We start from the raw sequence: 22,801 nt of genomic DNA on the forward strand, positions 1-22,801 counted from the left end.
GGGTTTACTAAAATTTCATGTGATGGTGGGGCCACATGTGAGGGTGCATGTGCGTCACGTGACGGTGAACAAAGGGGCCTATCTCACACAAAAAGAATCGATTCCATTTCCCAACCTCCACTTCTCTCGTACTCCGCCCATACTATAAGTCTATAACTAACCATATATATATCTTAATGAAAAGGAAGATTCTCCTACTATTCCTCCATTATTATTTGGTAAACCATCCCTTCTACATCTCTGTTCCCCCTGTTTTAAATTTTCTGTAATTCATTATTTTTCTGTTAAAGTACCCCCACAGTATTTTCTGCCACGTGGTTGATCCGAAACATTCAAGAGTTCTTCTGTGACATAAAGATGAAAGGAAGCTCCACCTTTCCAGATTTACCTCTTCTTGAACCAAACAAACAAATTTCAAGAAACAAGAAAGGAAGGCAATCATTACTTTAGGGACTTAGGATTAGGGTTTATCGCACCCTGACCCACATCCCCCGCCGACGGGCTCTCGCTTTTACCTTTCACATCCACAAATCCCCATAAGCACAACTCACATAAATGCATATCTGGAGAGGAATTGCTGTCAGCAAGTTGCACAAATGACCCGGGTGCTTGTACAAGCGAGCGAGAGAGAGAGAGAAGTAAGAAGATATTGTCAAGACATCAAATAAGGGTGAGATCGACTTTTCATTTCACAACATGTGAGGTGATAATTCACCCTTTTATATGGACGCTGCACCATGAAGCTCAATATAGTTTAATTTGAATTTTGAAGCAACCACCGCACATGCCGGGAAGCACCAACACATCACATCGTCGCTCTCACTCTCAAGGCCTATGTGATGATCTAACCATAGAAAGTGACTTCACACAGCAACAAGACAACAAGGCCGCCCCCTTTTGCTTTCTGTTTGCCATCTACCTCCACGCAACTACTGTACACACTGCTGAGACATGCCACACCATAAAATCCAAAGCTAGAACGTCCAAGCACCCAAATTATTGTTCAGAATTTATCATGTCTAGTTATCAATTTTACCATGTAAGGTACTTATACGTTAAATTGGAAGTCTTTTAATCTATTTCATACTAAATAATCTAATTCTTATACATCAGATGAGGCTCATTAAAAGTAAGACATATTAACTGCTATATTCCATGACAAGGCATGTATAATAGTGCCTTCCAGGAACCAAAGCTTTGCTGTATTCTCGTTCATCAATCATCATGTTAACAGAATCATCAACCATTTACAGTGGCAGCAACCCAAAAGGAGTGAGCATACCCTACTCTACAGTCTACCCTCCCATTCCCCTAATTGTAATTTAATTAAAAAAATATAGAACTAATTAACAACATCTCCACTCGCCGAGGAGAACCTTCTTCCTCATTATCATTGGCTCCGTCCCCGAGGATGAGGGACAGCTCCTCCGGTAGATGAGGAATATGCTATTGAGCTTTGCGAGGAACCCTGCTGCTGCTGCAGCCGCATCAGCTGCGCTGGCGATACTGATGAGGAGTACGATGGCATTGTTTCTGGTTTGGGTTTCTGTGCATCACCCACGGTTGGTGGGTCGTGTCGGATCTCCCTGAGCAGTGCAGCCACGTCTTTCATGGTAGGCCTGTCATCTGCTCTGTTGCTAGCGCAGAGCAGAGAGATACCCAGCGCCTGCAGCATTTCTTGTATTTGAGAATCTGGCCTTCCCTGAAGCTTGGGGTCGAGGATCTCCACTGGGTCTCGCTTACTCCTCAGATGGTCACGTACCCATTGAACCACGTGTTGTCCATCTGGAAATGTAGGGTCAACAGGCATCTTCCCTGTTACGATTTCTAACAGTACCACACCGTAGCTGTATACGTCGCTCTTCACTGTAATCTTACTCGAACAACCATACTCTGGACCACCACATACACCAGAACCCGTTAATGAATAATTTGGAGACAAAAAGAGAGGAACAGAGAACAAGAGAGGGAGAGAGAAGCGAACCTGGGGCAATGTAGCCGTAAGAACCTGCAAACTGAGGATTAGCAGAGAAGGAACCATTGTCGTCTTCTTCAATGAGTCTAGCGAACCCAAAATCTGCCAAACAAGCCTCGTATCTTTCTCCCAAGAGAATGTTTTGGGCTTTCACATCACGATGGAGAATTGGAGGTACACAGTCGTGGTGAAGATAAGCCAAACCCTCGGCCAACCCCAACGCAATGTTGAACCGGGTTTCCCATTCGACCAATGCTCCACTGCAACTCTCGTGTAGCAACTCCCCCAACGTTCTATTCGGCAGATAATCGTAAAACAGCACCTTTGTCTTACGGTTAGCTCCCCAGCCCAACAATCGTACAATGTTCCTGTGGCGTATTCTAGCCAACGTGGTAATCTCCGACGAGAATGCAGCTGCGGAGAACACCTCCGTCAACCGGAATTTTTTTACGGCGATTGTTAAACCCGAAGAAGTAATGTTTGCTCGGTACACCACGCCGGAACGTCCTTTCCCAATAATATTGCTGGGAGTGAGAGATTTTGCCACGTCATCAATAGACAAATCGAGTTTCTGGTAAAGTGTCACCTCCCACGGTGGTGCCATTGCCACGTCGTCACCGTCCTCCATGTCCCGATTGAGGGTCCCACCGAAGCCATTTGCCCGTCTTCTTCCCCTTAGGATGATATAGAGCGCCGCAATCAGCAGTGCGCACGCGGCGCATAGTAACACTATCATCGCCACCCGAGCTGCCGCTGCGGCACGCCGTGCTGGGTCGCTTCGTCCGTCCTCTCCGCCGCAATGGTTGCCGGAAAAGCAGAGAGCTGGATTACCTGAGAGATCACTTAGTGGAAGCTTTGTAAAGAAAGGCGTGTCTGGTACTCTCCCAGTGAAATTGTTGTAGGAAATGTTGAGAACAACAAGATTTTGAAGTTGAGAGAGAACTTGAAGTTCGCCGAAGAGCTGGTTGTGGGAGAGATCGAGGATTCCGAGTTTATTCAATCCGGCAAACTCCTCCGGAATCTTACCGGTGAGTCTATTGCAGCTCAGGTTTAAGGCGATCTCGAGTGAAGGAATCTTGCCGACGCTCGGCGGTATTTCGCCGGTGAGGTCGTTTGCGCTCATGTCAAGTAACTGTAGTTTGGTGTAGGATCCAAACTCTGCAGGAATCGGACCTGTGAATCGGTTCTTAGCCAGGACAAGCTTGGTGAGTGAACTCAGAGATCCCAGGCTTGGACTCAGTGACCCTTCTATCAAGTTATCAGAAATGTCTATGAGTTGGAGGGAAACCAGGTGGTTGAAACTTTCCGGTAGTATTCCGGTGATTGCGTTGGAATGCAAGTCGAGGAACGTAAGGTTTCCGCAACCGGAGATATTCGGCGGTAGGTTTCCAGTCAAGCGGTTGGAGCCGAGATCCAAGAAATTCAAATTCGCCAAATTCCCTATCTCCGGAGGTATTGGTCCGGTGATCTTATTGTTGCCGGATCTGAATCGGATCAGAGACTGGCATCTTCCGATCTCTGCAGGAATCACACCTGAGAGATTGTTCGATAGAAGTAGAAGCTTGTTTAGATTCTGCAACTCAAAGATTCCTCTTGGTATGGGCCCAGTTAAACTGTTCTGAGACAAATCAATGGCTTCGAGATTCCGGCAGAAAGCAATTGATGGAGGTATATTTCCTTCGAGTTTATTTGCCCACAAAAACAACAAGGTCAGATTCGAAAGCCGTCCGAATTCAGAAGGAATCGTACCTGTTAATTGATTGTTGTCGAGCTCAATATGAGTCAGATTCTGACAATTACCCAGTTCAACTGGTATCCTGCCAGAAAGCTGATTCACGCTCAGTTGAAGTTCTTGCAGTGAAGTCAAATTCCCAAATGTTCGTGGAATGCTTCCAGTTATAGAATTCATGGACAGGTCGATCACCAGCAACTGGTTGCAGTTCCCCAGCTCAGGAGGAATTACTCCCACGAGGTTGTTCTGCCAGAGAAGTAAGTTTCTCAGGTTACGCAGATTTCCCAACCGAACAGGAATGGATCCAGTGAGTTCATTTTCGTATAAGTAAATGCTCTGCAACTCGCGACATCCACCAAGCTCTGAAGGGATTTGGCCTGACAGTAAAGCAGTGTAGATCGCCAAAGTCTGAAGCTTCTTAAGAAGACCCAGAGTTGGAGGAAGGAAACCAGAGATGCTCGTTTCTGCAAGGCCTAGCATTACCAATTCACTGCAATTCCCAATCTCCTGAGGCAGAGCACCTTGAAGATCCTTGTTTCCACCAGCTCTTAACACTTGGAGTTTCTTCAAGCTACCTATGGTAGTTGGAATTGTACCACTGAGCTGATTATCATAGAGAGTCAACCATGTCAAGCTTGTAAGGTACCCAATTTCAACTGGAATCGAGCCCTCGAGTTGATTCGAACTAAGAAAGAGTTTCTCCAGCTTGGACAAGCTGCAAATCTCACTGGGGATTTCTCCGGTCAAGGCATTGTCACTCAAGTCCAAGAAATTCAATTCGGTAAGAGTACCCAATTCTTTGGGTATGGAACCACTGAGATTCGTTCCTGACAGAACCAGCTTGTTCAACGACTTCAACGAAGTTAGATTGGAAGGAACATGACCCAATAGATCCGCGAACCTTAAATTGAGCTCCACAACTTGCTCTGCATAGTTACAGGAAATACCAAACCAGTTACAAGGACTAACTTCATTTGGGTCCCAGTCATTAAACACCTCCAGTGACCCATTCAAGCTCTTCTTCCATGACAGAAGTGCTTGGCCCTGCTCATTGACTGCGAAGACCATGAATGGCAAGACAGAGAAGAAGAAGAAGAAGAACAATAAGGAAAAGAGATTCCATCTCCATTGATTTACAGGCATTACTGCTACACTCTTCTACCCCAGTTTGAGTGTGAGGAAGAAAGCAGGGGATGGAAGAGAAGAATTGGGAATAATGGATGGCCGCCAACACAAGGATAAGGAGAGAAAGATGGGAGAAACCAAAGAAACCAAATCATGTCTTGTGGGTTTTGTTTTTTAATATTGAAATCCAAAGACCCAGAATCTCCGGATCCAAGAACAGCTAGGCCATGTTCTTTGTGCAGAGCGACATGGAATTTGGATGTAGTTTTTCCATTTGTTTATAGAGGAAGACGAGTTGGGGTGGGGAAGGATGGATTGGCCTTTTGGGGAAGAGAGAGATAAACAATAGACATAAGCAAGTGACTTGCCTGTGGGGTGTATTAGTGTATACTACTTACTAAAGATTTTTCATTACTTTATCTCTTTATGGAGCCTTAAAAAAATAACAATAATAACATAATAAAAAGGAAAAGGAAACAAATATTTATGTTGCTTTTCTTTTCTATCATCAGATTCTCAAGGGCTCTCAAATCTCAATTCAGATCCTTACTCACAAGTCACAACACTGTACTTTTGGATTCTACGAAAGGTCAGATATTGGGTCCTACAGAGAGATACGTAGCCCCTGGATGAAAAATGTTGGTTCGGTATAATGTCTTTTTCTTTGGTAGAATAATATCATTAAATGGCTACTTATTTAAGTTAAAAATTGATTTGGAAATTTCATAAATATTATCTGAAATTAGAAAAGTCTGGTTCATTTTGATTAAAAGTACTTTTTTTATTTATTATTATTTAATAAACCCATCCATAAGGTGGAGGTGAAGTGATTTATGACATATTTTCAGTGTGGTCACGTGATGTCTTCTTCTAAAGGGACCGGTCTGATTTCATCAACCAACAAAACACAGAACCGCACTACAGGAAATTTTAGTTTTCTATTCCTTCCCTATTTTGTTCTTCCCATTGGCTAAAATGGTCGCCAGAGGAGTGGTGTGTCAACTATGATAGATCTTAAGAACACAGGCACGTGAGATCCAAAGACAAATGCATGAGATCTATTTAACGGGACTCAGAATCACAAACCAACCAGATATTATCTGGTCTGGTTCTGATAATATTCTTGTTTGGGTGATCCCTTTGTCATGTGAGACCTCGTGAGGGTAGTTGGCAATAGTAAATTATAAGCATGATCATATACAATATTTATTTAAATGTTAAGTATCATTCTACCTCAAACGATTTGTAGTCGACTTAGCTCAAATATCTGATACCATATCTATAATATTAGGTAGTATTGCTGATTTGCTGCACAATCTTGTTCATCCTCTCAACCGGATAAACCTGCAAGAATAAGCTCAACTGAGGAAGTCGAGTGTCATCTCCAACGATCTAGTTAGGAATTTCTACGATTAAGGAAGACAAAAAAGCAATGAACATAAGATTTAGAGTAGTGATAAGTCTATTCAGTGTACCTTCTTCATATAATTACCTGCCATTTTATAAGGTTCTCTAGTGTTTAAATTTTATCTCGAAATCATACTTTACTTAGACTCTGATACAAATTCTAGTTCTTGAGTCCTTTTCAAATACGTCTTCTTTGATCAATAATCTAGTTGTATTCGGTCTTCCTGTTTGTTGACCGATCATAAGATGGTCGGTGAGTTGGTCTGATTTAATCAGTTCGGGATAGATCCGACCAACCCGGTACAGACTAAAACCGTCTAACCTGGTTTAGGCCAGTTTTATTTTCTCTTTATCACATACTATCACGCTTTTGCAGTCATCATCGATAGTTATCTCTTAGAGGATGCTCTGTGCTCTCTTAATTTTTTTGATGGACCCTTTCATTGGCAACTTTTACTGTACTCCACGTAGCTCTCTCCTAAACAGTCTTTTATGGAATTCGGACCCTTGATGTCAAATTAAAATTCGAAGCTAATGGAGCAAGTTTAGTCAACAAACGCTTGAATCTATAGCATACTAGATTAGTCTAATTTAGCATCCATATACTAAATTGAACTCCTATCTTATTTTTATATTCCAAATGAGAGAAATATAGGAGAGTTAGAAGGTGAGAATCTAAGACAAAAAGGGAAGAGAAGGAGAGAGACTGTGGCACATGGAAATGATAATGGAGTGGGTGAGATGAAAGAACTGAACTGTGAAGGATTGGATAATTCATATTTAAGACGAAACCATCCATGGTGTCGGGGAAAGCTTTTTGTAAGTGAGAGGGAATTTGTCGACGATGGCAAAGTGGAAGAAAGGGACAGCACACGCTCTCGAAAGTAGAGAAGGGACCCCACCATCTCTTCTCCATGCTCCACCTTCCTGCTTACCTGACGTGGACAATTGGTAAGGGCTTGTTTGGTACGCTGTTGCTGTAATGGTTTAGAAGGGGGAACTTCAGACTTATTCGGATAAAATCTACTTTTGCAATAATTCTTCTATTAATTTGTTCGACTTTATATTGGAGTTCTCGATCCAGACCAAGATCAACGTACTCACAATAATGTTGAGAAGTATATGTCCTTTTTTGGCCCCCCAAAAAAGCAATGTAGATGTCTTTTTACTTGAACCCATCTTTGCTAGCTCTACTTCCAGTGAGGACCACAAGCTTTGCTGTACATAGGTGTTCTCTTCATATGTGACATGTATCTCAGTTTATGGAATCAGCCACGTGGGATCCATTCACACGCTGGACCAAGACTGCCATGCCAATAAGCATGTTTATTATTATTATTTTTAATAAATAACTTATTCATATGGCGAAGCTATAGCAAAGTAGGAAGACAAATCGAAGAGCAAAGGAGGTGGAAGATGGCTAAACGGTTGTGTTCGAAGCAACTGAGTCTTTTTGGCCTTCAAAGAAAAATTTTACATGCTTAATATCTACAATGATCAGCTCCAGCCTCCATGTCTTCTTTTCTTTTTTTTTTTTTTAGGGGGTGGAGGTGGGGTTAATAATACGATTCTACAATGCTCAATTGACGTATTTTGCAATTGCATTCAAAATTGTGGATCATATTGTCACGCCTCGTCCATGACTATAGACAATAAGGATGTTGGCTTGGATGCTATTGTGACCACTTGACTTTGAACATTGTAGATTGATTTTATGCCAGCCAATAAGGGTGACTCCGCCAACTGCGGTTTGGGCTAGTTCATAGGTAGAGGTCAAGAAACCTACATTTCCATATATCATTGGTGTGTGTGCCATGCTTTTGAATTTGCTAGCGGTGTCTAGTTTCTTTACTTGAAAATCAAGTCATCCCATGCTAGTTAGATATGCCAAAATGTGAAGATTGAATAAACACAAGCTATAAAACTACTTAACTACTTTCTTTTGGTCCTAAGGGGGTCTATGACTTATAGATTTATTGTTTTTGCTTCACGAACACGTCCACTAAGGCAAGATGTAAATCAATTTTATTGTACGAAACACCACAATGAATGTGTATGGAATGATATGAAACCATTGAAAAGACAAACATATGGGTTTTAAAAATTATTCCTTGACGACTCGAAGAATTATGTTTATATGAATTGAAAGAAATGACTAGAGTATTTTTCATAACAACGAGTTCTCCTATGCTCATAACCAATATATATATTAGTACACTAGTATGTATGTATATATATAACCAATGGGGTCTTTCATCATCCATGGGGTATGTTTTCCACAATCTTAATGACGATAGATCTAATTTAATAGGTAAATGTCTCAAGCATTTCATAATTTATTTAGTTATTTTTCATAATTATAACTTTGAATTGATTGCCTCTTTGATTAGGGCAGTTTTTATTTGATTACAGAGATGTGCTGAATAGTTTATAAAGCATTCATGCATGCATTACCAAAAGGGCCTAAAAATAAGTTAAAGTGATTCTTTGCATATTAAATTTAATTTGCTATCTCATCACCTTTTCTTCATGAATGAGGATTGCTCTTTTGCTTTTGTTCATTTATTGAGAGATTATTATATGTTAAGTACATAAGCGCTCCCTCATATTATGGAATATGTTTCCTGCCCTTATTTTCAAGTTAATGGCCATGTAACATTGCATCTTTCGGCATTCAATAAAATTTATTTTATAATTTTTTATTGGCTTAGTTGGTGTTTACCTAATGGTTCTTAGTATTTTTTTTTTCCTTTTATCAATGAAATCATATATTATCTTCTCTACCTTTTTTTTGTTCTTCTTTCTTTGACCACTTTTTTGTTCACTAATCATTTTGTCAAGCATCATTAACTTTCCATTAAAGAGCATGAAAGTTCTAATATTCCATTAAAAGGAAAAAAAAAAAAAAAAAAAAAAAAGCTTTTGATAATCTAATAGGAAGGCCAAACTTTTTCAGGTGAAGAGGAAATTTCTTAACTCAACATGCTGATTTGACAGCATGATTTAACTTTCGGAACAGCAAGTCCCATCTGCAAATCCCAAACTCCACAAATATCAAAATCAAAGTTTGTCAACTCTACCATTGTCGGGACCGCGAGTCCGGATCAGCTCCCCCATTTGTGCTGGAGCTCACGGTGAAAAACATTTTTTGAAAAAAAAAAAAAAAATATCAAATTTTACCTGTGGGCCCCACTTGTTTGTGTGGTTGAAACCCGTCGTGCTACCCCGACCGGGTGAGGATCCGAATTCTATTCGGCACTAGGTATGATAATAGGGCTTATTCGAATTAGATATGTGCCCTGATAGTTAAATTGTTTCAGTAAATATGTATGAGGATCAAGCGAGTTTTAATCTAACGAACCAAAATGATTTATTTGATGGAAAATACGCAGAACTGAAGCAGCAAGTAATAATTCCTTATTTTTGGGCAAAAAATAAAAAAGATAATTTCATATTTGCTTAAAATGGGAATGGGTCAATTCCGAGTCGGTGAGGTCTATTCTGATCTTAGTTTTCAATCTCGTAATCTATGTATGCGCATGGTTGATCCTGGTTAAGGATGGTAGGCCTACCATTCTATTTGGCATTTTTTGGGAAACTATAGATTTTCAAATGTCAATTGATGGCCACTTTGGATTATTAATGCAAGTGGGTTATGTGTGTGGTCAACTCCCTAGAGAGATGGGTTCACTAAAGTGGCAATTATAACTTTTAAATAGTAGAGGAAAGAGGCACCAACACATGTACTGATGGACACCATAAAAGGGTGAACATCTATCAAGACACTGGTGATGGGATCCCACCGAAGTAAGTAGTGTAGCCCTGTAATTCCTTGCAAGGTTTATGTCCCTTTCACATTTATTCATCATACGATAGGAAGATGATCTATGAAAAAACCAAATAAGATTCTCATTTTTAGTTCATTTTGGAGTTTTTTTTCTTCTCATAATGTCTACTTAAGTTGGACTTAAATTCTTAATTATTCAGGAATTACAATTCACTTTTTCCAAAATTTCAAAGTTAAAAATTTCAAATTACCCATCTATTAACTTTGAAATTGAAATGACTATTTGCCAATGGGTAGAGGAAAATATAAGTTTTGTTTTTTTAACCAAATCTCACTTATTTTATTTTATTTATTTGTTATAATTTACAAAAATAATTCCCTGATTTGCTTGATTCACCATCCTCTCCCATGCCGGCAACACCACCCCTTCCCTCTGTCGAAAAATAGCAAATTTATTAGAACTTAAAATGAGTACTATGAAAAAAACTCTTCACTTTATTATAACTTAGAGGTGGATCCCTCGTCTAATATATGGTGGAGTTTAAATTACATTTCTGTCAATAGAGATCTACCTGCTCTCCTGACGTTTTTCAACCACATAAAAGGGGTGTGACCCATATCTGAATACTTACAAAATAATTAAAGGTGGAATCCCTAATGAATTTTACCCATGTTTTTGGGTTAAGAAGCGTCAGGAGAGTACTTTGTTCTCCCCTTAATGGAGAGGTGATTCGGACCTCGTGGTGGAGAGGTGTGAGAGGACACAGGATCTAGACTATTGTTGTTCCACATACTGCCTAGTGCCAAAATTGGACTGGAGACTTCGGAGTGGATACCAATCAGCAACTGGGGCTCATTCCTAGCAGAATCAGATGTCAAAAGGAACGACATGGATTCTGGGCCATTGTTGGGCTAATCATGGATTGAGCAACTTGGGCCCAAGCTCTTACGCAAGATGGCCTTTTTATTTTATATTTCCCTTTCTCCTGTGCATACAAACGGGGCTGAAGGCCCAAAGTTGAAAATACTAATTTGAACTTTGAAGTGCATTGGCAAGAGTTAAAAAAAAGAAGAAAAAATTAGATTGGAGAAAGACCTCAGATGTTTATAGGGAAAAAAAGGGAAAAACAAAAACAGAAAGACCTCACTTTATGATGTTTGAATTATATGATCCCAAGGGTTTTTTCTACCACACTAGATTGGCATCTGGATGACTTTGCCGCAACTGATACCAATTTAGTGGAAGAGCTTACTCAGCATATTTCGTTGCATCGGACCATATCACTTCCTTCACTAAGATCTTAAACGAAAAATGGCGGGACAAACAAATTTCATGTATTTTGAACTGAATAAAAGAAGGGCGGAGCAGAAGCAGATCTCAACTCAAGCATAAGCGTTTCAGAGTGAAAAAACATCTGAAAAAAAAAAGAGAAACCAAAACTCGGTCGCTCTTCCAAAATCCCTCTTTCTGGTTTTCTCTGGTTCTCTCCGCGCGTTCACAACGTCGCTTCTGTTTTTCACCATTTCGACTTTCGTCCTTGCCCTAGACGGATGGACAGAAAACCGGACGATTCAATTCGGCGAAATATGGAAGAGCTGAGGCTGGTATGCGATCGAGAGATAGAGGTTCAAATGAAGCGATGGAGCTCCACTGATGACTCCTTTCGAAAGTCTCTTCAGTCGGTCAAGCTCGTGGCAGAAGAAACTACCGAAAATCAAGGTTAGTTTCTACTAGACATTACAGTTCTAAGTTAGTTGCACCTTGAAATTAAGCCATTTGGTTTTTATTTTTCTTCTCTTGACGGTTATATATTTGTTCTTGTTGGATTTAGGGTTTGGTCACTCCAATCAGTTGTTCATATGATCATTTCATTTTGGCGGCATTATTTTTTGATTGGTTGATGATTCTGTTCACAGAGAGTAATTACACGAAGTAGGCTGGTGTTTTGTTACCTGGCAAAAACAGGCTTCTTGGATCAAGGAGAAAAAAAAAGAAAGAATGGCCTTTGGCAGATCCTTTATTAAAATCACTTCCAAGACTCGTCTGTATCTATTAGGATGCTAGTTTCACTTACAAATTTACGAAAATGTCATTATGCCTAACATAGCTCCAGTAGACAAATAATAGCTGGCATAATTACAAAAATTGCAGCCATACCATCATATAACTATCATAATTAAAGAAAGAAATGGAATTACCTCATACGCTACTGCTAATAAATCAAAGTACTGATAGTGACTCAAAAAATGCCTCATTGTACATATAAGGTTACAAAACCATTATTCTTAGTCGCTTGTTTTTTCATAGTTAAATATTCAGCATCATACAGTGCATTCTTCTCAATTCTGGTTCATACTTTGCCAACTTGAACAGATGACAAGTCATGGTGACCGAGATCGGTCCTATTAAGGTTTGTAAGGGATGCACATCTTAGTAAGATATGTGAGCTGGCTACCAGGCCAAGTATCATTCTAAATTTGAATGAGCCACATGAAGATATAACATATATGGAGATACCTGTGTCTGTTTAATCATAGATACTTGTGGAAGATACTTGTCCCTCATAACAAGGCCTGCTACTAATGGTTGAATCAAAAGGGTCTTGGTGGGTTCAGACCAAGATAACCTTGGAACATGCTTGAGACATATGCTCATTTTCTAACTGCTCTACCAATTTGGGCTCCATGAAGCATTATATGAAACTTAAAAGAAACTGTAAGACCTTGGTTCTGGATGTTTAAGTTAATTTGAGAATTTCCTTATTTGTCTGCATATATAGAGTGAAAAAACTGAGATATTTCATCTGGTTATCTATCACCTTTTATGGAATGGTTAATAAGATTTATTATTTTATACTTTGGATGCTAGTGACATTAGCTTAGTTGTTGGTCATTATATATATTTTTTTATTTTTTGGGAGTCAGATATTCTTTTTCATTTATTTTTCTTTTTATTCCTTTACAGTAAAACTTGGCAAGCTTAAAGCTCAGCTAAGGGAACTGGAGGATGAGTTAGTTAAGGCTCTTGCAGGTATGTCTCCGAATTAAACCCCTACACACCACTTAACTACGATTAGGTTGTATAAAACTACAAATAATTCATTGAATTAAAAGTCAGCAGAGGGTTCTTGGCCCAAAATATAAGGATTTTTTTTCATCTGCTCTTTGGAGCAATATGCTTTGGCATTCAGTATGATTTCCTTTTGTTGATTCACAAAATTAACTTCCCTTGTAGGTTCAACTTATTATGTTAATTTTGGTTTTCTGGACCATATGCCATGGAAAGGTTTTGACACAATGGAATAGCATATTGTGTTAAAGCATTGTATATGCACACATTGTTGAGATGCTATTTGGAGAAATATAAGATATTTGAAGTTCGTCTGTAGAATTGGTTTTAACATATCATTGACAGGCCCATTCTTACTTTAGTTTTATTGTGCTGGAATTTGAGTCTTATATTGTGCATCTGTTAGGCAGTCCTTATACTACCTGAATCAAGGAATTGACTAGTTTCATTAAAATTTAGGTCATACAATTGGTTAACCACAATGATTCTTTCATAAAGTCTATGCTGCATATTTTTAACAAGATATAGTGTGGCTTGTCTTTAAGCCAATTTATTACCTTGTGTGGAGTTTGCTTCTGATTTTTTGGGGTCTCAATAAATAGTTTGAGACTTGGCTTTAATCAAATAATCTCTCTGGTTAGGATTGTTACTCCGTTTGATACACATCATACTTGTAAAGGCATACAAGTGTCTCGATTGCCAATGGCCTTGCTGATGTAGCCTTGCATCTTGGCCCCTCCTCCATTGCCCTTGGTCACACATGCCAATGACAACTACAATCCGGATTGTTTGTCATTTAAGTGATGATAACTGCTCTAGATGTATTGGCAGTGTCCCACTGTTCATTCAATCTATTCCTTTATATTTCATATTGATTGTATTTTAGAAATTCAGACTTTCGTCAGCTTTTGGTTTATGAGCATAATAAGGATGGGATTGGTTGCTTTTAAGAAAGAACAGGAAAGGAAAGATTCCTTTGCTCATTGTCTGGTTCCACTTTAAGAGATTTTTCTTTTTACTTTTTTTAAATTTGTCATTGGTGTTTGTTTTCAAAGGTTTGTTTCACTACTTCAGTACTTATTTCTTCTCCACCTTGTGGAAGGGAGTGTAGAAGCTAGGAGTGGCTGTCTTCCTCTTTAAGTTTATTTTCTCTGTGTTCTCTTGGTAACAACTAAAACACAATACCTTCAAGGCTTCAATTACCTTTCGAAGAAGTCTCCCAGGGCCACATCTCCCGATTTTTGCTTTCTTTTTCTTCTCATACCGAGAGAGAAGCCAACAAAAACGCAGCCAAAAGATCACTAATCTTTGCACTTTCTTTATTCACTTTAAAATCATTAATTGATTAGCCTATGAAGCTGAAACCTTTTGAGTAAATAATTCATTGTTTTTTTTTCTTCTATTGCTCGTATAGCGAAGAACCGTCAAGAGGCCAAGCGCTTGAGTATCGTTGATTCTATTTCTGCTGCAAAATCTAGAACAGAGGAGCTTAGAAAAAACTTTCAAGTTCTAGGAGCCAAGAAGGATGAGTATGCAGGAATAATTTCCCGGCAATCACTTGGTAGCTCTTCTTATCATGCTTGATTACCTTTACTCAATTTTCTTAGTTTTATATAGCAACATGTTAATTTTTTTATCATATTTTATTTTAAATTATCTAGGTGAGGAATTGTCTTGTCTTTCTATTCGTTTCTATTAGGAAATTGCAGAACCTTTTCTTATTGTCATTCTTCATCTAAAGCCAATGATCATCACAACAACAACGACCACCATAACCTTATCCCAACTCATCTAAAACCAACGATCATCTACTAATATATCAGATATACTTTTATTTGGTACTGCTATATTAACTATTGCCATCTTTACTTCTTTATGTACCTTTTATTTTCACCCTGAACATTCTATTTGGAAGCTATAACATCTGGCAGCTTGAAAATTTTTCAAATTCTTATGTGAAAAAATGACTCAAATCAGTTGTATAAGCGGTTATTTCAGAATCCTGTTGGCTTCTCTATCATGCATTTCCTGGGTAATTAGTTGGCAGTATATGTGGGAACATAGTGAGTCTATCAAAGATTCACAGTGGTATTTGACCTCATGTATTGCAGGATACCATTGCAGTGTGGTTTATTATTTATTTATTTTTTCATTATGTGGTGTTGTATTTATAGTGTTGTCTTCAGTGCTCATAAACTTTTGCTTCTAAAAATTCTTTTCTTTGAACAGTATATCACCATATCTTAATTCAAATTCTAGATTTCTTGAATTTGAGCTTGTTTCAGGAAAATATGGATATCTGTTGATCCTATTTTACCATAAAAATAAAGAGCTCAATCTCCACTCAATGATGGAGATTGATCCAGAGGTTTGGATGGTCAAAAATGTGTCAGCCTATGTTGATGTATTCCTTAAAACTCATTTCATATATTACACAGGTGAAACTATGCATTATATATGCAAGATTTCTTATATAAGATAATGATAAAATGTAACTAGACAGTACTGAATGGGAGATTGACATGTGGGGAACACTGATACAAATGGATTAAGAGAGAGTAGCCAGCATGCACATGTAATGGGGATCAGAAAAGTGAAGGAGGAGAAAATGTGGGAAACTGACAAGAAGTTGTGGGGGTGGGGGGAGCGATGAAATACAACATAATAGATCAGCAAAAGAGTTCACACAAGAGAGGGGGGGGGAGGGCACATAATTAAGGGAAAGAAAAGAGCGCTCCCCTCACAAACTTTATTTGTTCTCTTTCCCCAAGGGTATGTGCAACCGCTCTGCAAGAACACATGCTCCAAATATACAAGATGTAATTGGACAAGAGACAATTTTCACCTACCTGGCCAATATGTCAACATCCATGGAGCATAACTGTTTTCAGGCTGTTGAATATTGCTCAATACTCCACTACAATTTTGATTGCTATAATTATCCAAGAGCACCCACCCTGCATTGGACCTTGCAATAACAAAGAGTAGCACCACAAACCTAATTTTTTACTTTTTGCAGGGTACAACCTGATAGGTTTATATTGATAGTGTGACAAATTCGAACCCCAACTCATTACGATTCAATACCATATGTTTTCCGGCATTTAAACACTAAGCAAAATCTAGGAATTTGCAGAAATAGTTGCCTGATGGTGAACACAAAGAAGAGGACTCGCAAAGAGGGCTAGCCTCCCTAGGGGTATTTTTGTCTTCCAGTATTATTACTATTTTTTAAGTAATTTATTCAGGTTAGGAGTCGGTTATTTGTTCTGTTTGGAGTCAGTTGTCAGTGGATAAGTTTCCTGATTAGTCAGGGAACCTAAGTTGAGTTTGGTTAGGAAAAGAATTTGATTCTATTTCAAGTTGCAAAGGTTATAAAAGCTCAAGCCTGCTACAGAGCTTATTGGTTTTTGATGAATAAAGATACTTGAGAATTATAGCTAAGGAGGTTTGGCAGGGTTCCTTTGCCGGGGACCCTACGGTAAGTGATTGTTTCAGATCTTCTCTGCAATTCCAGGTTCCTGTTTCAGCCTTTGAGTGTTGAATACAGCCAGAACTGCAAGCGACCAATCTCCAGAGCGCAGCCCAATTCATTCCAGGTATTCCCAGCCCTGGGGCTCCTACCTCTTGCAGCCCTCCTCTCCCTTCCCCTGTTTCTGTGCAACCCAGAAAACCCTAATCAGACCTTTAAATTCCCTCTAGCAGCCCCCCCGGGCACCCAGTTTAGGTCAGGAATAACTACCCCTAGCCCCCAAAATTCTTCTGGAGTTGATTTCACCCCCTACCACAGGCCTCCCATGTTCCCTAAAATCCCTCCCCTCTTCCCTAAAATCCCTTCCCTCTTCCCCAATCCCCTGTTTCTGGTGGCAAGAGCAGAAAACAAAAGTTCATGGAAAAGAAAGAGAGAAAAAAGAAGAAAAATAGAAAAGAAAGCCAGAGAAGGAGTAATAGGAGAAACCCACTCCCCATGCCATTTGAGGGTACCATGAAGGCTCCGAACCAAAACCCTAAATTTGCCCTAATTCGGGAAAATATGAAAATCCTGGATTCCCCTCCTCCTTGGTTTCCATCATTGCTTCAAGTGAGTACTTACAATGCAAGAAACCTCACACATTCTCTTCTATATTCACCATCTTAATGGTGTAGAAAATCAAGAACCCAATTTCCAATCAATTTAGATAATCATGTGGGCTTCGAGGATTTGATCAATGAGATTTAGATAGTGTTCTTCCCCCATTTTTCTTATCCCAGAGTTGCCTTTGTTTCTGATTTTTGGAAGGAAGAATTAGACAGCAGGGCTTCAAAATGCTAGTTGAATGAGAGCTCTTAATTTGGAACCTTTCCTGTTTGGCCTTACTACTACTTTTGACCTGAGGGGAAATGTCCATATCTCAACTTATTTGATGTTGGAGTGACCTGATTCTGGTTGCAATTAAAGAAATGACTCTAAGATCTATGGCCATTTAGTCTTCAGGTTTCTGCAAATTCCAAATGGAGAGGGACTCAAACTGGAAAAAAGTTGCATGCAGGCAAAGAATTTTGGAAATTCTGCACAACAGATGATGTTAAAACCATACATACGAATTCCCATTTACATGATTCCAATAACAATGGAAAGACACTTGAAAGGGGTACTGTCTTTAATTTTGAGCTTCAACCGATTCAGCCTTTTAAGAGTTAAGGCAACTGATAAATTACACATGTTGATATCAGTGTAAATTTTTTTTATTGACACTTTCTAGGCCTGTTTGCTTTGATCATGTCTATTCTCTATCCACCACGCCACGCATGCTTTCCAAACTCACATCTGTGAATAGGTGTTGGATTTCACAAGAACAGGATGTCCCAAGAATGGTCACTCTTCAGTCATGTCTGCTGTCTCTGTTCTGACACCAAATTCCCAATTCCCTGGTTATCTCTTCCTCTTTCTCATTTCTTTCATTCATTTTTCCTGTGCAGGTATTATTCAAACCTGTTTTGATATTGCTATAGTTTAAATATATTACTCTATTTAGTAGTTCTATAGTGATTTGAGCAGTGTATGAAATTGTAATCTTCTCTGTTTTTTGATATTTTATGTTGAAGCCTTGGAAGCACTGCCAAAAAAAGTTGATCAGGAAACAAGAAACAAGGACATAGAAGAAACCATTTCCTGGTACAAAAGGGTACTTGGCTTTCGGATCGAAGGAGGTCATGGTAATCAGTAGGACACTAATTTTGCAATTGATTCCATGTTGAGGTTATGACCATCACATTAATACTGATTTTTCTTCAGGGCTCAAGTTTGTATTCAATAATATTAACTTAAAAAATCTAGATGAAGAGTACTCTTTCACTGTGAGGCATGCAAATGATATCTATATATGTAAGTAGTAGGCTATAGCCCTCCTTTTGGTTTTAGTAGTTTAGTTCTTAAAGCATTCATTGACATGCATCTTATCAGTTGTTTTCTTATGATTCCTCAGTGTTGGATTGCAACCCTTACTTGGATGACATCAAGGAGTTGATCCAAGAATTGAACCAAACTAATGGCTTTTTCAACTTTGTGAGAATTATGAGAGAGAAGTTTCAGGCAATTGCATCAAGAGGTACTTTAACCTCTATATGTATGTATGTATGCGTATATGTATAACTTTTCTCAACTGGTCTTTTTCTTTTGAAATTGAATCTAGTATCCTTTATGTTTAGAGTTAGATTACTTGGTGATTCATGCTACCGAGTTAAAAACACACAATTAATATGCCCAATATACCACAACCAACAACTAGTAAGCCTTTTTCCAAATAAATGTGGTTAGGAACATGGATTCTTGCCTTCTAATTGAGGCCATACTAGATACAAGACCTAAGCCATGCTTGTCTTGTCTCACCACTTCTCTTAAGGTTAGTTCTTCTATTTCCTTCAATATGAGTTGGGGGGCATTTAAAGGCCTCCAGTGAATATGGCCATGCCACTTTAATTAACTTTCTTGTAATTTATCAGTTATTGAAGCTACCCCAAGAGTCCCAGACTAGCTCTGATATGATCATTCCTTGTCCTTCTAGTTTGCTACTCATTTATCTCAGCTTCTTTATTTTTGCTACTCTGATTTTATCTATATTATGCTTTTTAATAGCTCAACACTTTGCACCATACATCATAGCTGGTCATATAATGGTCCTATAGAATTTTTCTTTGAGCTTTAAAGGAATACGTCGATCACACAAGACCCCAAATGCTCATCTCCACTTCATGCACCCTATTTTAATTCTTTGGGAAACATTGTCTTCTATATCACCATTTTTATTTATGATTGAGTCAAGGTATCTAAAATAATCGGTTTGTAGAATCTCCTCCTCATCAAGTATGGTAGGAAGGATTATGAGTCCTACCGTTGCTCTAGGATTTTTGTTTTTGTTCTCAATCATGCTTTCTCACTTTGCTACCTAGTTGCTCTCTCTCTCTCTCTTATCTTTTCTCTTCTGCTTAGGTTGGGGTAGGTAATATCTGAATTGGAGTTTTTGTGTTCAGCACCTAAGTTTGTCCCCCCCCCCCCTCCCAAAAAAAGAAAAGAAACGTGGGTTCTAGTATTACTGTCTATATTGACAAGAGGGAGCTGGAATATCATCAATACATCACCATTTGATTTAATAATTCTTTGGTTGATCATAATCCATTTTTGAGGCAGTTCTCTAAAGCTGCATGTAGCCAATTGCAATTAAAAATACCTGGACACTTGTTTAACACACAAATTATGTATATTGAATGCTTTTAAGGTGTTCGAAGGAAAAATGTGTACCTAAACTTCCTCTTGAAGTTCATTTGTAGTCTGTAATCAACTTAACTCTTTCGGGATTATGATTCACCAGGTATAGTTCCTCAAGTGACTTCTCATCCAGATACAACAACAATTTCTAAATCAGCTCCAACTGCATCAGTTTCGTTTGACAGCAGAAGTGATTCTCCAGAAAATGAAAATGAAAATGGATCTCAAAGTCAATCTGGGGATACTAGTAGACCTCCAAGAAAAGTAAATAATGGGCGAATGAGTAAACCAAAGGTCCTCTCTCCAACATCTGCAGCATCTGTTCGCCGGTCACCTCGTTTTAAGGTATTTGGCTTTCTTTCTTTTCTCTTGCCTTCAGCTGTAGTATCAACAATTGAGTCACATGTAAATCTAATTGAAGTGGTCCATGAAGGATCCTGGAGAACATATAGCTTAATTTGCCAACACTTATGATGGCAGTGTTTGGCAACATCCTCAAACTATCCATGCAAATGAGACATAGAAAGCAACCTCTTGATTAATAGATTGCACAACTTAATCATTTTTAAGGCACTATAATCTTTGTGAATAGTCTTTTAAAATCTTGTGGGTCATCAGGTATTCCACCCATCCAAGTTTCAACTTCAGGTTTTAGTAGCTACCTGTCTATCTTCAGAGTTCATTTAAATTGACACTATGTTATGGATTTAAAGATCCATTTGCTCATGTTACTTGATGACCTTCAGCTTCCTTAATTTTTATTTATTTATTAACCAAAGCCCTAAATGGGGAAATAATGTACAAGAGAAGGGATATGAAAGAAGAAAAAAGGGGGGGGGGGGTGGCTAGGGTATTACAATGTAGTAGTTGGCAAGAAAGAAGAGCCTGAGCCCCAGGAAACAACACTAGTCCTGTTCCTTGGGGAATCCTCAACTGTGGGGTGTGGGAGAGATTGAAGCCTAAAAGAAACACCAAAGCAGATGGCTCTCCAAATCAAGCATAGATCCAGTGGGCAAAATTTTGACTTTAGGCAGAGAGGTGTCTTGGTTAGGATTATGCAAAAGGTTTTGGAGTCTGGAGCTGAATGTATCTTTGATTCCATTTTAGATGATGCTGTTCAGTGGTTGGTTCTGTTGTTGCCCATTAGCTAAATAGTAAGGCTCTGTGCTGTTTGTTATGTCCTTGGTTTCACTGGGTTTTGCCCATTGGTGTGCTCTTGTATTCTCCCAACCCCCCTTCTTTTTTTTCTCCCTTTTGGTTTAATGAATTTTTTATTCATCCCAAAAAGAAAAGCTATAAAGAAATTTTTGGTTTTGGTTTTGGTTTTTTATTTGGTTTTATGGTGTGTGGGGGGGGGGGGGGGGTTGGTTGGTTGCTGAGGGTCGATTATTTCTGAAGTGGTTTATACTTGAAAGCCGGAGGTGCTTTATATAATCCTTATTTAAGCCATGGCAAATCAGCTGCTGTACATTGTTTTAATAGCCATGTCTGGGATCATAATTTGTATTGATATTCGGGGGGGGGGGGGGGGGAAGGACTTCTAGTCTGACTGCTCTGTCCATGGTGGCAAGCCATAAGGATTCAATCCCTCCCCTTTTTGTTCAGTAATAATAAATTGACATTGATGCTGTTTAAGGTAAAAAATAAGTGAGCATCCTCAGTTTAGCTATTTGACAGTCTTATATAGGAGCCAAGATTTTTACATGAAAAGAATTTAGGAGCCATCTTTTGTTTCTGTACCCTGCTTTTACTTGCCTTGTCATTTCTCCCAGTTAAAGGAGCTGCATTTCTCATCTTTTGACTAATATAAATAGAAGTAAACGAGTCTATATTTGAATTGCCAGAGGCTAAGAGATGATGAATAAACTTTATGTTCCACTATTAAATATTGGCAGGTGAAGAAATGAACGTTCAGAAGGTTGCATTTGTCACACGAGATTTAATTCTTGATACCTCTTGTGCCCACAAAAGATGACTCCTGATGATATTTAAGGAGAAAGAAATCAAATGAATGAAGCAAATTTGTGGAGCCTGAATCAAGTGGTGCCCTTGTGGAACACCTGAAGCTTTGAGTGCCAAAAGGAAATTGAGAATCTCTGGGGGGCTCACATTGTGTTATGTGTATATATATTTGTTCTTTCATATCAGTTGATATCTTGTCTCATTAGTATTTTGTCCAATTGAACTGTCGGTAAAGGTTATTTATTTGTCTAGTTCCCTTTTATTTAATGGTCTCCCTTTTTTGTTAGTGGATGCCTTGGAGTAGCAGTGAAGTTTTGCTCCACTGTCACAGGTTTGATCCATGGGAAAAGCTTCAAAGTGAAAAGAAGAAAAGGAGGGGAGGGGGGTTGGAACTGGAAGGCTAACATAAAGACTCTTCCCAGCCCCCTGCAGTGGCTGTAGCACTTCTCTAGTGTTCTGTAGGTTGTTCTTCCGTTTAATTGTTGGCAGGTTCTAAACGCTGGCTCCGTTATACTTGAACGATGGGCTGGGCTGGCTTTTTAACCCTGAACCTGACCTTGCCGTGTTAGGTTAGAAATTCAGATTTGATCTTAATTGGGCTCATGGCAAGTTTAGGCAATCAAAAGACCAAATTTGCACCCTAATTATATCAATGAGAATTTGTGTTTGGTTTTGGCAACAACCAAAAAGCCTTGGTTATTTTGCCTCATGACTAGTTCAATGCTCTGTGGCTTTTTGTTTGAATGCTTTATACCATTGTGTCGTTCTGATCGCTGTATGATGGTTGCCTACGTATTTGACCTGTTATTCATTATTTATATCTATTTGCTTATGTCGTGATTCTAGTGCACAGTGTGGAAGGTAACTCAAAAGCTGATTTGATACAAAATCAGCATTGGATGAATTCGTCCTTGATTTTTTTATTCTAGTTTTTGTGTTTTCCCGTAGAAAGTAAGTGATTGTCCCTGCAGGAAGAAATTTATCAGGTCTATTTCTTT

At 38.8% G+C, this 22,801-nt stretch overlaps 2 protein-coding genes across 3 annotated transcripts; one reads left to right on the forward strand and one right to left on the reverse strand.

The window, feature by feature from the left end:
- Positions 1-890: 890 nt before the first annotated feature.
- LOC149020668 (uncharacterized) lies at positions 891-5,156 on the reverse strand. The gene is made up of 2 exons (XM_089148883.1): positions 1,985-5,156; positions 891-1,893 (listed from the first exon to the last, which is right to left on the reverse strand). The coding sequence occupies exons 1-2, from the start codon at positions 4,848-4,850 to the stop codon at positions 1,391-1,393; spliced, it is 3,369 nt and encodes a 1,122-aa protein (XP_089005009.1). The 5' UTR covers positions 4,851-5,156; the 3' UTR covers positions 891-1,390.
- Positions 5,157-11,265: 6,109 nt separating this feature from the next.
- On the forward strand, positions 11,266-22,661 carry LOC149020669 (kinetochore protein). 2 transcript variants are annotated; one of them, XM_089148885.1, is made up of 8 exons: positions 11,266-11,746; positions 12,992-13,057; positions 14,511-14,657; positions 18,182-18,286; positions 18,372-18,461; positions 18,562-18,684; positions 19,945-20,186; positions 21,737-22,661. In XM_089148885.1, exons 1-8 carry the CDS (start codon positions 11,578-11,580, stop codon positions 21,746-21,748), a joined length of 954 nt encoding a protein of 317 aa, XP_089005011.1. In that variant the 5' UTR covers positions 11,266-11,577; the 3' UTR covers positions 21,749-22,661. The 2 variants fall into 2 exon arrangements, with proteins under 2 accessions (XP_089005011.1, XP_089005010.1); XM_089148884.1 differs by having other exon boundaries at positions 11,267-11,746; positions 18,182-18,292; positions 21,737-22,660.
- The last annotated feature ends 140 nt before the right edge of the window (positions 22,662-22,801 follow it).

The sequence above is a fragment of the Hakea prostrata genome, chromosome 3 (assembly GCF_041222555.1).
Source record: "Hakea prostrata isolate BN-2017 chromosome 3, UWA_Hpros_2, whole genome shotgun sequence".
NCBI classification, from domain to species: domain Eukaryota; kingdom Viridiplantae; phylum Streptophyta; class Magnoliopsida; order Proteales; family Proteaceae; genus Hakea; species Hakea prostrata.